Source organism: Apteryx rowi, unplaced genomic scaffold (genome assembly GCF_003343035.1).
Source record: "Apteryx rowi isolate R43461 unplaced genomic scaffold, aptRow1 scaffold_48, whole genome shotgun sequence".
NCBI lineage: Eukaryota > Metazoa > Chordata > Aves > Apterygiformes > Apterygidae > Apteryx > Apteryx rowi.
Window position 1 is genome coordinate 175394 of NW_020450738.1, and position 19171 is coordinate 194564.

Sequence of the window (19171 nt, forward strand, 5' to 3'; positions counted from 1 at the left end):
TTTAAGAGAAAGCTTTTGAAATCTGGACATGCACATACAGCAAAAGGATTTTTAAGTGTGGCACTCTAACATCAGTCTGCCTGGATTATCAGGTTTCCTTAAGCCACAAATGTAGCACATTTGAAAGGGGATGGTCCATGCAGTTCTGCTAAAGGAGTTCAAATGGTAGGCAAAAGCCAGCTTGTTAGCACATGGTTAATACTGGCTGTAATTCCCTATCTCTTCCATTATAGAAAAGATGAGAATAGATTATATGTGAAGACTTTGCTTAGATCGTTCTTGCACCTATGGAAACACTGTTTGGTTTTACTTGATCGAACTACAATTGACAATATATTGTAGCAAAGTAACATTTCAGTAGAGTTTATCTTTCTAATGATTTGGTAGGAAGCCGGGAATGAAACTAGCAGGCAGCAGATACATATCCTTAGCAAATAATAATACCTCTCTCATGCATACCCGCACAAAACAGGAACCCAGCTAGGCCTTTGCTGGTGCCTGTGAAGAGAACAAATAAAGAAAAGGATTGAGAATTGTCTATGGTAGAGCCATCAGCAATTTTATAATTCTCAACAAACCCAAAACCGTTGCTAGGCCGAGGGCGGGCTGTGGGCACCAGCCCTCTGGCAATATGAGCATGTGATTTCCTAGTCTTGGGCTTTGCAGGAGGAAAACTGAATAATGTTTTTCACAGTCATACTGGAAATATTGCTATATAAACATGACCCTTCCTTTTCCTTTCCAAAAGGATAACCACCACCATCACCCCTTTTTTCCTTCCTTTCTGTCACTCGCAGGTGTCTATGTCCCTTTGCCTTTTATGCAGGACTCTGTTATAGGAAGCTGAGCAAAAAGGGACAGAGGCACACCGGCATTAGTGGGTGGGCAGTCTGTCCAAGTCCATGCTTCTTCCTAAAGCCCCTGCCCTCACAGTGCAACTAGCAAGTGGAAGAATCAAAGGAGAAGAAAAGCTTGGCTTGATTTAGCTTAGTTATTTACTTTACAACTCTCTCTACAGCTGCAACCTTTACTACCACAGTTATGCCTTCAGTGCGTCCTGCAGAATAGGGTCTTGAACTGCACGTAGACTTGTGCACACAGTCACACACAGACACATAAACTGCCTGCAAAAATTTAACGTCATACTCTCGTATCTCTATTTCGACACTGGATTAATTTGTATATTACACCAAGTGCTAAATAATAGATGCTCTGCAGATGAAGGGCAGGGCTGAGGTAGTCTTCCACTGGACAAGTTGAAATGCCCTGTGGCGGTTTTTACACCCAGGGCAATTACTGGCAAAATGCCTCCAGGTACACTGCGGGCTGTGTAGCTAGTGGCCGTCTTCCTGCCTGATGCCAGGGACCTGTGGTTCCCCTCAAGCAATTATGCTTGGGCACTTGCTTGGAGAGGGTGGCTGTCCCTGCCCTGCGACAGGAGAGGGACACTGTTAGACAAATTAATCAGTCTTCCCTCCTTTGTGACTAGCAAAAGCTTCACGTTGCTACTCTGCCTGGGTAACAAGAGCCAGCAGGATGCTGGTTTTTTCAGGGGGAGGGTATATGCAGTTGTGGCTCTTGTAATGCTTAAGAGTGAGAGAAAAGTCAATGTTATTTCTGTTTTCATCTTTGTGGTATCAGCTAGCTGATATCCCAATTTCCGACAGGTCTATTAAGCGCTGTGTTTTTATTGGCACTCTCCTGCTTATCTTAATAAAATAAATCAGAGCATATCTGCTACACACGACCGGCCTGAAGAAGCATTTAATTTTATTTTCCCCACTTCTTGGATGATATATTTTGTTCTATTTATGCAATTTATGCATTGCACAAAAATGAGTCCATCAAAGTGCAGACCATAAAAATAAGACTGGATACTGTATATCTCACCAGTTTGGCAGGAGAAAATACATTAATGTCTCCTGCCTTCTAATTCTGATTAACATTATGCAGGTTAGCAAATATCTCCATTTTCGATTTTGAATTCTGCACTTCAGTTTTTTAACTTAGGGGGAAGGAGGAATCTCTTCTTTAATAGATACACAAGATATGTCTGTACCAGTCTTTAGGCTTGATAGGATTTTCTCTGGATTCAAGCTTTTCTTTCATCCATATATATCCATGGGAGAATATATTTACAAAGTACAGGCTATATATCAGAACTTCTAAAAGCTTCCAAGTCAGTCATAACTCATTTACATTGTATTTACTGAGAGGGCTTCTGAGAGCATTAAAAAAATTGCAGTTAACTAGATTGCAAACAGATTAATAATAATTAGCACTTACATTATGTATAGGTTGAAACTCCATAATAGACTTCAATGAATCAATTTTCATTTTGTACCTAGCCTGGTTGTAATCAGGTGTCATCACTACAGTAGATGAGTAGCCCTAGCCAAAGACCAGCATCCCAAGATAACACAGGAAGTGCACTTAAAAAGGCCCCTAAGAGAGGGAGTTGTCGAACAACAGACTTGCATTCAGAGGGATTTGTTTTGCTTTGTGGAAGTCATCAGCTAGAGCATCTCAAAGACATCCTTGCAGAATGCAATTAGCTTTTGGTAGGAGTGGCAATAGGAGTCAGACTGCATTTCTAAAGTGGTAGCTACCACCTAATCTTAGTGCATATCACACTAATATTCATCTCAAATGTGCAGTTATTTGAAAGCATTAGGCTAAGGCATTTTAGCATCTAGTACCATTTCTTTAAATGCTATTGAATCAGTGTTGATTTTCAGTTTGTTACAGAGCTGTTTTCCAGCAATGCCAGGTGGAGCCCATTTATGGGGCAGCTGTGCAATTCCTTCTGTGCTACAGGACGAAAGAGGAAAAGATTCCTCCTAAAATCCTGGATTGCTACTATAAGGACCTCAGCGATACTTTTTCCTTTCCCTGTGACTGGAACTATCCCGGGGTTACTGTAGCTTAGCAAAGTAACTTTGAAGATACTTCAGCTGAGGAGAAGAGTTTAGACCAGGATCTGCTTAGCTCTCTGTCTTCTACAGTTTCATACTCGCGTGCTGCATTTAGCTGTCTGTGCCCTCAGCTGTAATGAAGTCCCCCATCATTCCCTGTGCGCTTCCTACAGTTAGTCGCTTCAGAGTACTGGTGCCTGATTTTTACTTAATACATTAGGCTGCTGCACATCACTCCACAACCTTAATTCTTTCTACCAGTCTCAGCCGTAGTTTTTGTATGTATACATGGTTATGTGTATGCATTTACTGACATAAGAGAGTCACTTATGAACTGACTTAACTGATTATGAAAGATAAAGTGTTAATTTCTGTGAGCAAATCATGTCAAATAAACATGATCACTGAAATGTCAGTCTCTGCATAGAAAAATAGTTGCTTTGAGAATTATCTTTAGGAAGATTTTACTTTCCCCTGCTTTTCTTTCTTTTTTTCCCAAGGCAGGCTAATACTCAAGTCATTTTTGTGTGATGTGTTTTTCAGATACGGAGACAAGTGAAAAAATCCAGAAAAGTGGAGTTCTTCAGGTGTTCGCGAGTCTGTTGACACCACAGTCATCCTGCACTGCAAAAGTAGCTAACATCATAGCAGAAGTAGCCAGAAATGGTGAGGTTTTCTACAAGAACTTTTCTGCTGGAACATCTTCAGTTTTTCACCTCACTTGTCAGTATGTTTTACTTCATTTATGTTTTCATTTTGTAGATTAGACATCTTTCATATCCTCCTTTTCACTCTTTTTGTTTTTGTCTTGTCAAATTTTGTTTCTCCACTTGTTAATACAATCAAAGCAGCATTTAGCTGCTGGAAATTTTTTAGTTCTTACTTTTATGCTATTTAGTTTTTAGATAATCTATAGTATATTTCATTGGACAAAAATACCAAGTCATAGGCTTTATGAAATACATATATAAAAGATGATGTGCATCATTTGTGCATACAGTTACATATAGTGCATATAGTTACAACTGCAGTTTGTATAAGTGTGGTTCAGGGAAAACAGATTGTTTCCCTGGGTTGATATTTGTGAGTACATTATTACCATTATGAGGCCTCTAATACCATACTAAGAACAGTTACTCCTAGCTCCTAGTTAAGAGCATTACTTTCTTAGAGAGACAGCCCAAGATCCCAAATGAGGATCATGCATCCATTTTGGTATGTATTATGTATATATATAACATAGAAGATAATCTAAAACTATTTAAAAATATTTTCTCTTTATAAGAATTATCTTTTAAAGATAGGAACTGGGGACAAGCACCTTGCATAAACCTTAGGAAACACCAGCTTTGAAAACTGGTTTCAGGTRTGGAATCAGTTCAGTTTAGGGAACCAGTTCCAGGATGATGGTTTGAGCATTCAATCTAAGTTGAACTGTAGTGTTCAGAATTCTTTTCATGTGTGTGTGTTGAATTAGTAATCAAATACATCTAATTTAAATTCTACTTTTCCACTTATGGAATGATGAAGCAATCTTTATCTGTTTAAATCTCCCTTTGCTATATTCAATTAATGTCAGGGTGTGAACTATGCCATTAGTTTCCTGTGGTGTATATAATCCTAAATATTCAACTCTTTTTCCTGCCAAATTCTAATTTCATTTAGGGAAAAAAAACACCACCCTATAAAATCAATTTTCTTCATCTATTCAATATGTTAGTAAAGTCTAATTTAAAATTCCAAGAATACTGATGTTATCTGAGTTTCTAACCATAGGATATGGGCAATCTTCATATAATGCACTGTTAATTTTTCCATAATTCTTTTAATTCTCTGATTTTGAGACAATATTATACATGGACATTCAGAGACAACATTAACAAGAAGAGAAGACATACTTCCACTATTTTCGTTTTTAAGATTCCAGGTTATTTAGATCAGCATCTAACCTGTAAATAATTTAAACTTAAAAATGTTTCAGAACTACAGAGATTCACCCAACCCTATCACATTCTTTTCCTGTACTTAATAAATTCTTAATATATGTATTTAGATTATTGTAATCGACTGTCAAGTCCTGTTAGCTCCTACCTCAAAAGTGAGGTTAAGAATAAAAACAACATTCATGATAGCTTAATTGATTACTGTGCATGGTTTCCTGCAAGATTCTCTCACAGAGCATTTTAGCCAGTACCTTTCAATCTGAATTAATAAATGAAACCTCTAAATAGTTTCTAATTTGTCCTCTTCCCTGCCAGGTTTTTAAATAGCTGTTATAAGTACATTCTTCAGAAGAGCTGGCATTTTATCTTGTTCATCATACAAAATAGCTTCTGTCTTTTTCTTAGAATTCTTGCCAGGTGTAACTGGGACCTCTGGCAGCTAAGGTTAAAGTGAGGGTATTCAGAAATGTTTGAAGTGCCCAGTGCTTTCAAGAATGAGATGAGCTTCGTATTTCTCTTTGGATTCTACCTCTTAAAATAGTTGCTTAAGCAGGATAGCAGGGAATGCTGCATTTGAATTCTGTTTTCTTTGTCCTCCTCTTACATGAGGATAAAAATGTTCCATGCTTATATAGCACCTTTTCTTCAAGAAGCTTCAGGGCACTGAGAAATTTGTGTTATCAACATCCTACAGATAGTAGGCATTAAACACAGAAAATTGAAATGATTTCCCTATGGTCATGCCATGTAGTGCTGTCAGAGCTGGGAGTAGTGCCTCTGACTCCTAGTCTGCACTTTACTGATAAAATAAAATAGAATCTCTTTCTTCCCCACTTCTTATTTTTTCCCATTCCCTTCATCCGGTTCTCTCCCCACCCTCATCACTTTTGGTCACGTGAAATCCCTCTACTTGCCTCCAGGGTTCTGTGACATTTCATCTCCTCCTTTTCACCTCTTTGTGCCCTTGCTCTTCTCTTTCACCTCTCCAGCTTGTGTGACTCTTTCTCCTCCCAACATAGGCGTGTGTCAGTCTCTCCCATCTTAAAAACAGAAGCACACAAAAAAACCTTTAATCGCTCTAGTTTCTCCAACTACTGCCATTTCCCTGTCAACTCTGAGCATACTGAATGCTCAGATGCCCTCACTAACTGGAGTTTCTCTCCCCCACTGCAGACCTTTTAAACTCTCTTCCTAAGTCTGTAGACTCCTCTTTTTTGACAGGTATGGGAGTGAGAACACCAACTTCATGATCTGTCATGTTCTCACACAGTTAAATTCTCTTTTGAAATCCTGTCCTCCTTTGGTTTACATTACTTTGTCCTTCTGTGGTTCTCCTCCTACCTTTTTAAATAATTCTTCTCTGTGTCCTTCAGCTTCATTTCCCTTCCAGGTTAAATGACTGCTTTTGTTTACCTTCTCTTTCCTCTGTTACTTCTATATAGTGTCACCTGCAAATATAATTGCAGTTACCAACTATTCTTGCTGTCTCAACGGATCTGTTTTGCTRTGTATGGCACCATTTCTTTTACTTCTTGCCCTTACACGTGGCCTTGATAAGTACAAGTTTGCTCAGCATATTGCCTAATTTTTTGTGGTTGAATAGGAGGCTGAAAGCTTCTGCTCACTCCAACTGGAGGGTGGCTGGAGAAAGGATTTCTTTTCCCTTCTCACCATGTGGGAAGACCCCCAAACATACAGCAGAACAGACTGAGAAAAGAGACCTCTACATCCTTTAGAGGAGAGCAAGTTACCGTTTTCTCTCACAGACCAGGAGGGAAAGAAAAGAAAATCTGACTTTGATGGTGTGGAGACAATAGTGAAGGAGTAGGGGTAAAACAGAGTGATGTAGGGAGGAGCTGAGGAACAGAGAAAAGAGTTTCTGTAAACAATTAAGAAAGGAAGAGGCTGAGGGGACAGAGAAGACTGACAGAGGAAAAAAGTAATACATTAAATAAATAAATATTGGGATGAAGATGAAAGTGGGTGGTAAGAAAGAAGCAGATAAAAGTAAGGACATGGCCAAACTTTTTAAAGAGGAGATGCATCTGTTATTTGATCGTGTTCTTGACAGAATTGATACCATCGCCTAGGCCATCATATTTACCTTAGCATAGCATTTATCTAGTTTTAAAACGTTGCAGTATTTTAGGAGAGTGGGTCTATTGTGCTGACCAGTCTTCTACTGGACCTACACCAATGTATAATATTGTTGATTGTACTTCATCTACTTGTTGATATATCAAAGCTTATCAGCGTGCAAGGACCAGTTATCTCTATGAAAATAGGATTTTTATAGCTGAAACAACGTTGCAAGGTTAGTTGCTACAGATACAAGCTTTTGTAGGTACAGAAACTTCAGAGAGTATTTTAATAGATTCAACAGAGAGAGTATTAAGAAGTTCTTGCATTTATACTTCAAGCATTGTATGAAATCTCTGAGTACTTTGCGTGAGGGATTCTACTGATCCAGTAACTATACCAGAAAGCTTTCTCTTCTCTTTTTATGAGGACTGTACATCCTGGCTCACTCTGGCTTATAAATGACTAAATAACGAAAAGGTAAACTGGTTTTGAAAGATCCAAGATAGCCTAGCATCAGGAAGAGAAATAATTGGCAATCCCGAACAAATCAAAAACCTGTTGACCTTTTGCCTGCACCTACTACAATGCTATATCTCCGAAGGGTGCTGCCTAATAAACTGTTAAGTAACACTGTTAGTGTATCAGGTGCTTGCCTTTTTAAAGTTTCCCTTCTAAAATGAACAGCAGCATGCCTGGAGGGTGCGGTCCTAGTATAAGAGGGCAGCCTAAGCTATAGCTCCTTCTGGAGACCAGTTCTTAACTCTCTGACACTAGGATAACTCTATATCTATGACTTGTAACAGTGTGAATAATATATTGGTTCCCCATCACCAGGGGACATAGCAGAAGGAAGGATAGGAAGCCAGAGACCCTCCCAGTGGATGGGTCCTCTAGCTTTCCTCCCATGGTGGGGAACTGTCACACTGTAGAGAAGGGGTATGCGAGCCCAAAGACCAGGCATCTCTTCTATTTCCCGTTCCTTCTCTTCATTTTCTTTTCCTTTCCTCCAGATAAAGAGCCTGTTACTCAGCTTTAATTCCTTTTATTTATTTTTTAAAGCAAAAGCTTTTGAGTAGATTTGAATGTTGGCTTACATTTCTGTTTAATTAGGTGAAGAGATGCAAAAAATACTGCTCATTTTGGCATATGAGTACTAGTTTTAAATCAGCTCTTGTGTAATTCAGTAGTTTAATTTATGTTTAATTTGTAGGGGTGGAGAAAAATATTGCAAGTATACTGTTCTTCTCAACATTTCTTTATGATTCTCAAAACATGCTTAATCTGAGCTATGTTAAATTAGTTTTCATGGAAGTCAATTAAATACTCATAATTCCTTCTAAATTAATGAATAATGGAAAGAACTTAAGCCAGAATCCTGAGTTTGAGCATCTTCACTAGGAACTTGCRTGAGAATTTACATTGTTTGTCTATGCATACGTTTAGCTTCACAAAAGGCCCAGTTGCAATGCCAGTGTAACTAAAACGGATGAAACTGAAAAAGGCAGACTTTCTTTAATAGGTTTTTCATTATTTGCAGAGTTTATGCGGAACCCATGTGTGGATGCTGGGTTGATCCCTCCTTTAGTGCAACTCCTAAACTGCAAAGACCAGGAAGTATTGCTTCAGACAGGACGTGCCCTGGGCAATATATGCTACGATAGCCGTAAGTGTTGAAATATACCATATTTTGTAGATGGTCTTGTAGGAGGGAGGGGAACGTTTCAGTGGTCTGTACATTGTATACTGAGGGTCATTTTCCTCTTGGTTTTTATTTACCACACTTGACTGTTCTGATTTTATGGGACAATTTTACGTCACGCTTGTATTACATTTCTATGACAGAAAGATTTAAAAAAAATTTCAATATCAGGATACAACTGGACATAAGAATACAAAATATTTGTGGTTTTGGTTTGTTGGGCTTTTTAAACATAATGAGCTGGGTTTTCAAAGAGCAGGTGCTACATACACAATTAAAGACCTGAATGGCCAATTATTCTCAAATGATAGTAGCATGGAGGGAGTCAGAAAGGAATATTCCCATCTTATCAGTCTCAAAGCTGTGCGAAGCTATGTATGTGGCTGGAAGGGATGCCTAAGCTGTGTTGCTGATACTTAGCATTCTTAAATGATCAATTGCACGAAGATTATATATTGGTATGTTTGGTGGTCAGGGGTTATTTTGGGGGRTTTGGTGAGGTTTTTTACTTTTCGCGGGCACAATAAATTTTGTATTGCCGAACATTAGTGAACTGAAATGCAATTGTGACTTCATTTGCAGATTACATGCACAGATATACGACTAGCAAAAACCAAACCAGTGGTTGCAGCGTTTTGAAAATGCAGCCTCATTATTCCTTATTCTAAATGTTTTGATAAAAGTTGGTGCATGATAAATACATACTGAAGCAGAGGCACCAGGAATGTCTTTATATTCCCATGAAGTAATGAGAAGGTCATGGATGTCTGCAGATGGGAAGTGAGATGAAATTGTAAAAGCATTTTATTATTTTGAGATCTTGTGCCTTATTTCATATGGCAAAGATTTTTCTTTGTGGTATGTGTCACATATACTACAAGTTCTTCTGTTCTGAATACCGTCTGTTCAAGAGACTGAATTATTAGCAGCCTTCTTCCTTACCACTTTTTTCATGCTAGATGGAAATTTACATTTTATGTTGTTTTTAAATTACCTTGTCTTTGATCTCAGGGAAGTTAAGCAGATTTCCTTGCTGGTATTTGTATTTACAGACAACTACTGCTTGAGGATGATAAAATTTAATTCTTTTGTTTAGGATTTTCTTTAAGGTGACCGATCAGCTGAACACCTGCTTCCCCATGGAAACTTCAGGAAGAAGCTGTTGAGCTTTCAATAACATGATCTATTTACTAAGTTTTATTTCAGGGTCATATAGGATATAAAGCTCACTCCCAGGTGGCACTGGTTGATTGAWGAGTAAAACATACATAATTATTCATGTCATTCTTGTTCAACTCACATTTCTGCATGAAATATAATTAGGACATAYAAAAATCATCCTGTAGTATCAGATATTGTGAACTGCTGCTGACTTTTACAGTGCAGGATTTATACAGTACAGAGGAGCTATATTATCTGCTTTGTGTTGCCTTTTTGTGGAACAAAACTGGCACTGGTAAGATCTACAGTAGTGTGATGTGTTCTGTATACCAAATGTTGCTGCAGCCCTATAGGAGGACAGCCACCACCCTCCCTGTATATCTGAGAAAGATGGATAAAGTGTTATAAAACATCACATAAATCAAGATTAACATCTTAAATTTAAGTGGAACRGGCTATTTACAGTGGTTATTTACCATATCCATCCTATCATGCTTTATTTTGTGTGTTATCTTAACATGTAATAATTCTGTAGTTGTACCAGATACATCTGTAGATGTATCCTATCCTAGGATATTATATAAGGACAAATACTTTTAATGCTTATTACTATAACATTTAATATATTTTCATATATGACTATTATTTACTTTTATAGAGATTTTTTTTTCCCTAACAAAGAATTTTGAAGTGTACCAAAGGCCAATATTTTTATTATCATCACAAATGCTGTTATGTATAGATAAGCTTTTTCTTTTAAATTGAGATAAAGGCAGCTGTTACCTTTTTGATAATTGGGAATTATACAGAAACCTGAAATACCTCAGTAACTATTTTACCATATGCAGGAGTGGTTTCTCAGTTCTGCTTTCCATACAATTATACCATACAGTTATGAGGAAGGTCTGTAAGACATCCTAAATTTGTGTTAGGCTAACAATATGAAATCAAGCCCACATTGAATAGCTCATAGCAGCATTTCTATTTATTGAAAGCCTTAATCATCATGTATTTCATCCCTCTATTTTAGAGGGAAGTCTGCATGGCACAGGACACTAACGAAATTTTCATCACTTAAAAACAAACCTTCATTTAGCACATGAAAGCTGTGGGCCAAATGGCTCTTCCTACAGGGAAAGCCCACAGAAAATAGCCTTGCAAAGGACTAATCACCCAAATCTTTTAGTTTTGATTAAAAGAAAACAGCACCAATTTCTCAGAATTCACAGATCCCAAAATTGCTGCATGAAGGCAAGGCCGTTTCCACATAAGTTCAGGAGGGATGACTCCTGGAACGGTGCTCTGGAAAAGTTAATTCATTGCCRAGCCCCAATGCTGGAAGAGTTTTAGTACCCTTCGACAAGGAAAAAGAGAAACTACACACTTGCTGGCCAGGGACCTTATTGAACAGATTCACCTCCTTACAGAAAACATTAAATAGAAACCTCTTGACTTACTGACAGATTTTCTTCTCCATTAAGTTTGAGGTACAGATGCACAGTGTTACTGTCTGGGTGCTCCTCAGTGCTAGGCTCCTAGAATAGTGCTGAATCACCTGTTTAATCAGGGAAGAAAATACACAAGATTAAATACATTTTTTTAAAAAGATGAAGAGGAAAAATACATCAGATGTATCCCCGGTAGCTTTGAGAGCATATTTTTTAAAGTATTTCTTATGTTGTGAAGAAAGCTGTTTTATATGACTCTGTGAGCATCAAGAATACAGGCAGATATAATTGCAAAGCAGAGTAAAAGGAAGCTTTGTTAGTACTGAGTGGTTTCTAGAGTCCCAGCCTCCCTCATATATGCAGAAATGAAAGAACAATTGAAGCAACCAGAAAGATTTTAAGTGTAGTTAGTTAACTAATCACAATATGCAAATTATTCAGTGCTGTCCTATAATTTAAGAACAGTTGCATTACTGTGTGTGTTTCTGTACAGCCTGTAAGTGTTCCTCATGCTTTACCTAGTAATACAACATATAACTCGTCCCCCAGATTGTAGTCTAAGCAGAAAGTGCGAAGCAAAGAAATGAAGAGGGGTGTGATGTCTCKCTTTCTCCCTCCTGCTTTCTCCCCCGCTATATCTGTGTACTGTACACGGCACAGGCTGTACAGAGCACACTCGCTCGTACTTTTGTATCCCCAAACAATAGATTCCATTAATAGCATCACTCGGGGATAGACTTTTGTCTGATCTATATTACTAGATGCAAAGATCCCAGCCCACTCATTCCTTTTAACCACCAGTTACTTCTTGGCTTCTCATCAAAACTAAATTGTCCAGTCAGACCGTGAGACCTTTCTAGCTTGTCCAGCCTTTGCCAGTCTTTCTCCATGAATCAAATCATAGCTACCTTTCTACTGCTCTTCTTCCCCAAACCCCAAGTCATTCTGCCCAGGGCTGCTTCTTTAGTAAGTTTATTTATGGCTGGTGTCCAGTTACAGATGTATAGGGCATACCTCCAATTTTTTTCTAATTTCCCCTGAATCTTGGTTCCAAATGCAACATTTAGATCTCATCTCCACTGGTCAGGAAAGGTTATGCTTAACATAACATGGTTCTTGCTACAAAAAGCAATGTCTTAAGTGAGAGCAGAATGGTTACAATTCAGCTGTAGTTAAGCTTAAAACTGACTTGCCCCCATCAGCTCTGGCAGCCAGAGTGTGAAGTTAAAGAACAGAGTATCCAAACTGCAGGTTATGATCACTTCACAAACAGCCTGTCTCTGTTGACTTCTTTCCCAGCAGATCTCTGGTGACGTGAGTGAGGTCACATTGAGTGCTTGGGGACAGAGAGGCTGACACCAGTTTTTGTGGGCCTGCTAGCAAGAACCGTGCAGGAGAAACACAAAACCTGGCCATAGACACTTCTCTGTTCCGCTCTGAGACCCCCCACAGCAATGCAGTTTGTGTAGATGAAAGATCAGGCTAATCAGACAAATGTTAGTCAAGAGTTTTCATGGAAGATGATGCTATGTTAAAACAGTAGTATTTCCTTAGTAGGTAATGCCCTCATAATATTTTTTATCACCAAATTAGTGATGCAYACACTATTTTAAACTCGGTGATGTTTTCACCTTTAGTTTGATGCACATCTTCAATTTTGAGCTGATTGTGCGATAAACTTGTATTTTCCTATGTTTTTAGACAACAYTGAGCACATTGTAGAAGCTACTGTAGGAGGTGAAAGGCTAGAATATTTAGAGCCTGATTCAGTAGCCATCCAGATGAGAGAGTCAGTCCGATTGACTTCAGTTGAGATTGCATTAGACTCTTACCCATCATAAAATAATTCCTTCTAGCTGTTTAGAACACTCACATATTCTGAAAGCTATCAAAATGAAATGACATCTCCATATATCTTGTATGGGGAATGAAAATTTTCCCATTTTGCCCTTCTGTATAGTCATATTAATGGTGGTGCTTAGAGATTTCACTAGGGAATCTCAGAGCGATTGCTGTTTATGCCAATCCAGTCCTGTTTCTTCAACCACCGTCATGGGTACATGAGTACATGTTCTCACCAACCATTCCTCATGATATAAAGAGCTGTAAAACAGAAAAGAAACTAAAACCACCAACTCGTTCTGTAAAGGCTCATGTCTGATAGCTGCTCATCTATGTTTTTTCGTAGGAAATTTACTGGATCCTTTTTCCATTTCCCAAGCCATATGTTTCTTTTTTCTCTACCCAGTTTCATGGCATTGATGGCAAGACTTCTCACTGAATTTCAGATATGTGACATTAACATAGAACCAGATCTCTGTTGATCCCATCCTTAACACCAGACCGTGAACATTATACCACTTCTTGTTAAAAAGATCTTACACATGCTACAAGTTCTCTTGCAACAGAAAGGCTAAGTATTAAATTAAGAAATTACTCACATCTACAGTTACATACATTTCACTCTCAGGAGATGAGATTAATTTCAGGACCTAAAGCAGAGAAACAGATTCTTAAGAATTAAACATATTGGAAACAGAAATCAAGTTCATTTTTCTTCAAAAAATGGCAAAACCTTTCTCAGTACCATATGGAAAACCAGCAGAATCCTAAGAACACAACTTGTGTTGATAATGGCAGACTTCTGGCTAATCATTTTTATGAAGGTCACCCTGATTCATGCAGCCCAGCAGCATCTTAGGGCAATATTTTGCTTTTCACTGTTCTGGTAGGAACCAAATGCAAATACCACCTATTAAGCTGTTTCCCAAGCAACATCATGAAATTGAGACGAGGTTTTAACTTATTACTTGAAAACTGATTATTTGGAACAGACTAGAGAGAATTAAAATTTTAGTTTGTATTGTACAGTAATATTGCATTACTTTTAGATCTGTCCTCTCAAAGGTGTGTCTGCATCTTGGACAGCTATGGCATTTCTGAGTTAAGAGTCCTTGATAATGCAGGGGTTTTTTTTCCAAGCATCTGCAGTACAAGTATTGCATCAGCTGGAAACTGAGCATACACATGGCAACACACATTTTCATAGTAATATTTAGCACTCATCAACTGATTCTTAGGAAGCTGTTAAACACTGTTATTGTAATTTACTCATTTTATAGCTGGCCAAAAYGGATTCAGAATGTTGAAGGAATCTTCCTAGAGCATCAGAAAGAGCCATTTGAGGAGGTGATATGAAGAAACATGAATTTCTCATTCCCAGGCTCTATTCAGACTTATTCTTTCTAAATTCCACATTCTAAATATTGGTCCTACTGACACAAGAGGCAAAATTCTTGTGACTTAAGCCAAAACTTAACAGCAGCCTACATGGGAAAAAGACTAAAAAAATATCCAAATCCCCATAAATTTTCAACTTTTACACTTCTTTAAAGTGAAGGTATGAAGCCTGATTTTTTTTTTTTTTTCAGAGAAAAGTAGGCATGAAGGGTACTGCTTATTTTTTGCAATGCACACATTTTTTCTCTACCTTTTTTTTCCCAGGAAGAATATTTGAATAAGTAGAAATAATACAAACTTCAGTCAGTACAGGTGCCCAGAAAATAAAATCTAACTGAGAAAGGAAGCATATTTTTTTCTGATTCTTTATTTTCTTTCCCCCAGCATTTCATTCACAGACTAAGTTCATCCAGTGCTCATATTACAACAGGAGGTTCAGAGACATCTGCTTACTTTACAATCAAAATAAAAGCCATAGGCAAGAAGGAGAGGAAAAAAAGACAAGAGATGGAAAGTTTTTCTAAGGTCTTAAAGGTGGCCCTGAGCAGACTTGGAAAGAAATCCTGAATCCCAGCCTCATTCATTCGCTAGATCTTGCTGCCACCCTAAAAGCAAGTTAAGAATTCAAATTTTGGGTAAGGACTCAGCTATTTCTTCCTCATTCAAACAAAAGTAGGAAAGGCAAAAACTTGGAATTCCCCTRGTATTTATAAACACTAAAAAAAATGTCCTGATGAGGAAGAAAAGCTTAGAATTTGAGTTAACCATAAATGAACAAAACAAGATAAGTAAGCCACTCTTTCCATTCCAATTTGGCCTTCCTTTTCATGTCTTTAATCTATTGACCCTGTCTTTTAAGATATTTGAAATTGTTCAGATTTATGGACAACGGCACTTTCTCACCTGTTGGCTTCAAGCAGCTCAGAAAACAAAGCTTGTTAGTTGCATGTCTAGATATGGCCAAAGTGTCTAGCTTATTTTACTTAATTTAGAAAAGTAGGCATTATATGATTAGAGATATCAACTACCAGTAAATTAGCAATGATAGAAAACATCATCCAAATTGCCATGGAAAACAGAGAGAAAGAATCTGTTAGCATCTTTGCTAAGCATTGCTTATTTGTGTGGGAAGTAGGAGCTTGTTATGCTTGCAACCATCATTGTCCTCCTTTTATCTTTTTGTTTTAATATAGTCTAATTGTAGAATCATAGCTTCTTAAATAATGATGTGGAAGGTAATTCTTTTGCACTCAGGTCTACCTGTTCAGAATTTTGCAACATCATGTGCCATGCTTATACTGCCCAAGTCAAATCTGTTAGTTGTTTATATGATGGTTACACAAGGGATCCATTTTTATACAGTGTTTCATACAGTGCAAAAACAGTATTTAGTTCACAGACAACATGCAGACCTCCTAAATTGGCAGTTAAATTTGTTGCATCCATATCTAAATAATACTGTGCAACTCCCAGAAACAGAAATTGGACATCTGTGGCCAAGAACTGTGTTAGTGAAATCTACCCCATAATGCTCTGAAATTCCTTAACGTCCCAGCAAGGGACCAGGACTCTGTTCAGTTGGAGGGTTGTTGTTGTTGTTGTTGTTGTTGTTGTTGTTGTTGTTGTTGTTGTTATTTTAACACTAATGCAATGAAGAGATGGTGCCCACCAGAGGAAATTGCAGCCTAAGCTGGTCTTTGAATCCCTTTGATCCTGAGACCATGCTGTGCCTGGCTATTTGTCCAGCCAGCAGAAAGGCCTGAGGGGTCAGGATAGATACCCTGGATACCTCACCTACAGCCACATTTGGCATTTCCCTGGAAACGGGTCACTTACCCGAGACAGTGTCTGGTTAGTTAATCAACCACATCTCAGCACCCTGCCTCTTGATAGCGGGCTGTTCTGAGGTTTTAGTGCRTTACAGGTTGCCCTTCAGTCAAAACAGTGGGTTGTCTTCTGCTAAGGAAGTAGAAGATTTCCTAAAACAAAACACTTTGTTGGTCTTTCTCAGGCCACATCCTGCAATGCTTCAGATTCAGGAACCTGATACTAGTCGGTGCCTCTGTGCAGGCTGCATACTGCTTGCTGGAGTTGTTTTAGAAGATCAGGTCGCTACCCTAGGCATCATGCTTTGGGGCAAGCATAGCACTGGCCAGTCTAAGACTCCCCCCAGCCTCCCGTTTCCCTGGGCCAGTTGTTACTTTCTCACTTACCTAAATAATCTTCTTTCATCCCAAGGCCTGAAACAGTCTTCTCTTCATATACTTTTTTTTTTTTTTTTTTGGGGGGGGGGGCGGAGATTCCCTCTTGGGTTTCTCCCAACCTATTCAGAACTGCCACAGATCACACGCTATCTGCAACTGCTTCTCCAGCAGCTTTGGTGGAGAGCTTTACCCAGGGCACAATTTGCTCATTCCCCTTCTCCTCAGAGCTTCAGCTATTGGTGCTGCTGTCTCCCAACGCCAGGCTAAGCCTTTTGCCGAGCTCCTTTCGCCAGCACCCTGCACCAGCCTGTGACCAGGCCACGCTCAGTTCACACCCTTGTTCTTTGGCAGGTTGAAGCTGACAGACAACGTTTCACTCAAGGCCTGGGAGTAAAAATTCTAAGTTAATTGTTGTGTGCAGGTTTATTCTGGCAATAGTACAACATGCTATAAAAGCTGAGTAGAAAAACTGCCTGATGCTTTATTGTGCAATTGGATGCCATGATTTATTTCATACTGTAGGAAGTAAAAAGAATGGGCTGGCTTCAGTTCTGACTTATGCTCCCATAAACCTAGAGTAATTTGTTTGACTGCAATGGAATTACTCTGGAGCTGCATGGAGTTATAAAATCAACTGAAAAATCTGCTGTAATCATGTTACACATGGTAAAGGAAGGCAGAGGCAAGGGTTACATTCAACTTTGAGGACTTTTGCTCGACTTTTGAGCACCTAATATAACTTTTCTGTATTGCACAATTCCTTTGCTTTTAAATAGAATCCAGTAGTGGAAATTATGAATAAAGAATTATTACACTTTAAAACTAAAGTCTCCTTGGAATTCAGAACAAATCACCTGCCAATACTCTGACTGGCAGTAATTCATGTCTTGTTGCTGAAAAAAATGGTTCTTTTTTTATTTGAAAACTTGTGCCCATTAGTGGAATTTGACTGCAAGCGCAGTACTGAAGAGTCTTGGGCAGCAACCTCACCACTGTTCTTTTGTCTAATATCAGAAACACGTGATTTTGTATCTATCTGACAGAAGAGGAATATGACAGAAATTAGCAAGTTTTTATTGGAACTAAATTGTGGATTTGAATCTGGCTTGTTCTCAAGTGTTACCTAAGCATAACATTAAGGACAGGGTAGTATCGGCACATTTGTCTGTCCCCTCAAATGCTGAGGCTGACTCCTGACTCTGTGGGCAAAAGAAATTCTCTCAGTACTCCTAAAAGGTTCTGTTTTGTGAGCACTCATATCCTATGTTCCACATGCTGAACGTAGTTTAGGAAGTCTACCAAAAATATGCCTAGATTTCCATTTGGATACAAAATTTTAAAATGTTATTTATTATAATAAAGCTGTTGGAAAGAGGTATTGAACCTCTGCAAAGAGGTGTCGTTAGTAGATTTTCCATCTACCACCTGCCAGGACAGTGCCCAAACCGCCCCGGTTTTTCAAAGTGCTTTGAGCGCCTGGTAGCAGAGCCCACGCCAGTGCCCTGCTGCCTCCCTTGTCAACAGCCAGCAAATATGCTGGCAACAGTTTTATCCAAGAAGGTTGATGCTTTCTGTTTGCAACTCTGGTTTACTGTTTACATATTAACAATTTCTCGCAATCATTTCTCAAAGAGTAACTTCTGAGGGAATACCCTAAACGAAGGTGGAGTTAGGGCTAAGGATAGTTGTCAGCAATTTAAGATGAAACCTTTACAAGAATGTTGTATTTCTCTCTGAAGCAAGTCTGGCTAATCAAGATGATTTTTTACTCATGAAGCAAAAATGTTAAAACTCTACTAATTGATTTTAATGAGTGAGCAAATACAACAAAACTGTATCTGGTAATTAAATTCTTGTAATTCTCAAAGGAATTAAAGAGAAAAAAAATTAATACAAGATAGACTAGAGCTATCCCAAAATTTATCTTTCAGATCATTAAAAAATGAGTCTCAAAATACAATGTTGCTATGCCCTATCTATCCCTCATAAACCAGTGCAAAGAAGACAAGGAAAAAGCAGCAAATCTTAATAATAGAAGAATATAACTGCATGAAACTTAGCTTCTTTGAAAAAATAAAAATAATATAAAGCTGCTTTGTTCTGTAACAAGGATGTAGCCTGTAGTTTTGCAGCCAAAAAATTGACAGGGTCCAGAATCCAATGATTTAAAAGCATACACAAATTGATTCAAGCTAAAAAGTAGGATCCGCTATTAAAACAGACTGGCAGCATTGCATTACGGAGTTTAATCTTTACAGTCTCCAGATAGAAAAAAGTGGGAGTAAACCCCCTGTTAATATAAATGGTAATGTGTCCCAAAAGTCTATATAGATAACATGGTTTTCACTAGCTAACAGTTTGCCCCGAAAATTTAAGAGTGTTTTCTGAGCATTTTTGTCTTCCTATTTTCTTAATTAAAAGAGAAAGGGAGAACATGTAGGCTGGACCTTTCTTTGGAGTTCTGCTCCTGCTTTTTTTC

General features: G+C 38.3%; 1 protein-coding gene across 4 annotated transcripts in view; it reads left to right on the plus strand.

Moving 5' to 3' along the window:
* RAP1GDS1 (Rap1 GTPase-GDP dissociation stimulator 1) overlaps positions 1-19171 on the plus strand; it is a 106646-nt gene that overhangs the window by 53637 nt on the left and 33838 nt on the right. For 3 of the 4 annotated variants that reach the window (XM_026078443.1, XM_026078445.1, XM_026078444.1), the window contains exons 3-4: positions 3459-3581; positions 8478-8603. In XM_026078443.1, the coding sequence (XP_025934228.1) occupies positions 3459-3581; positions 8478-8603 (249 nt within the window). Of the gene's footprint in view, positions 1-3458; positions 3639-8477; positions 8604-19171 lie in introns of those variants that run through there. The other variant, XM_026078446.1, reaches the window with a different exon arrangement.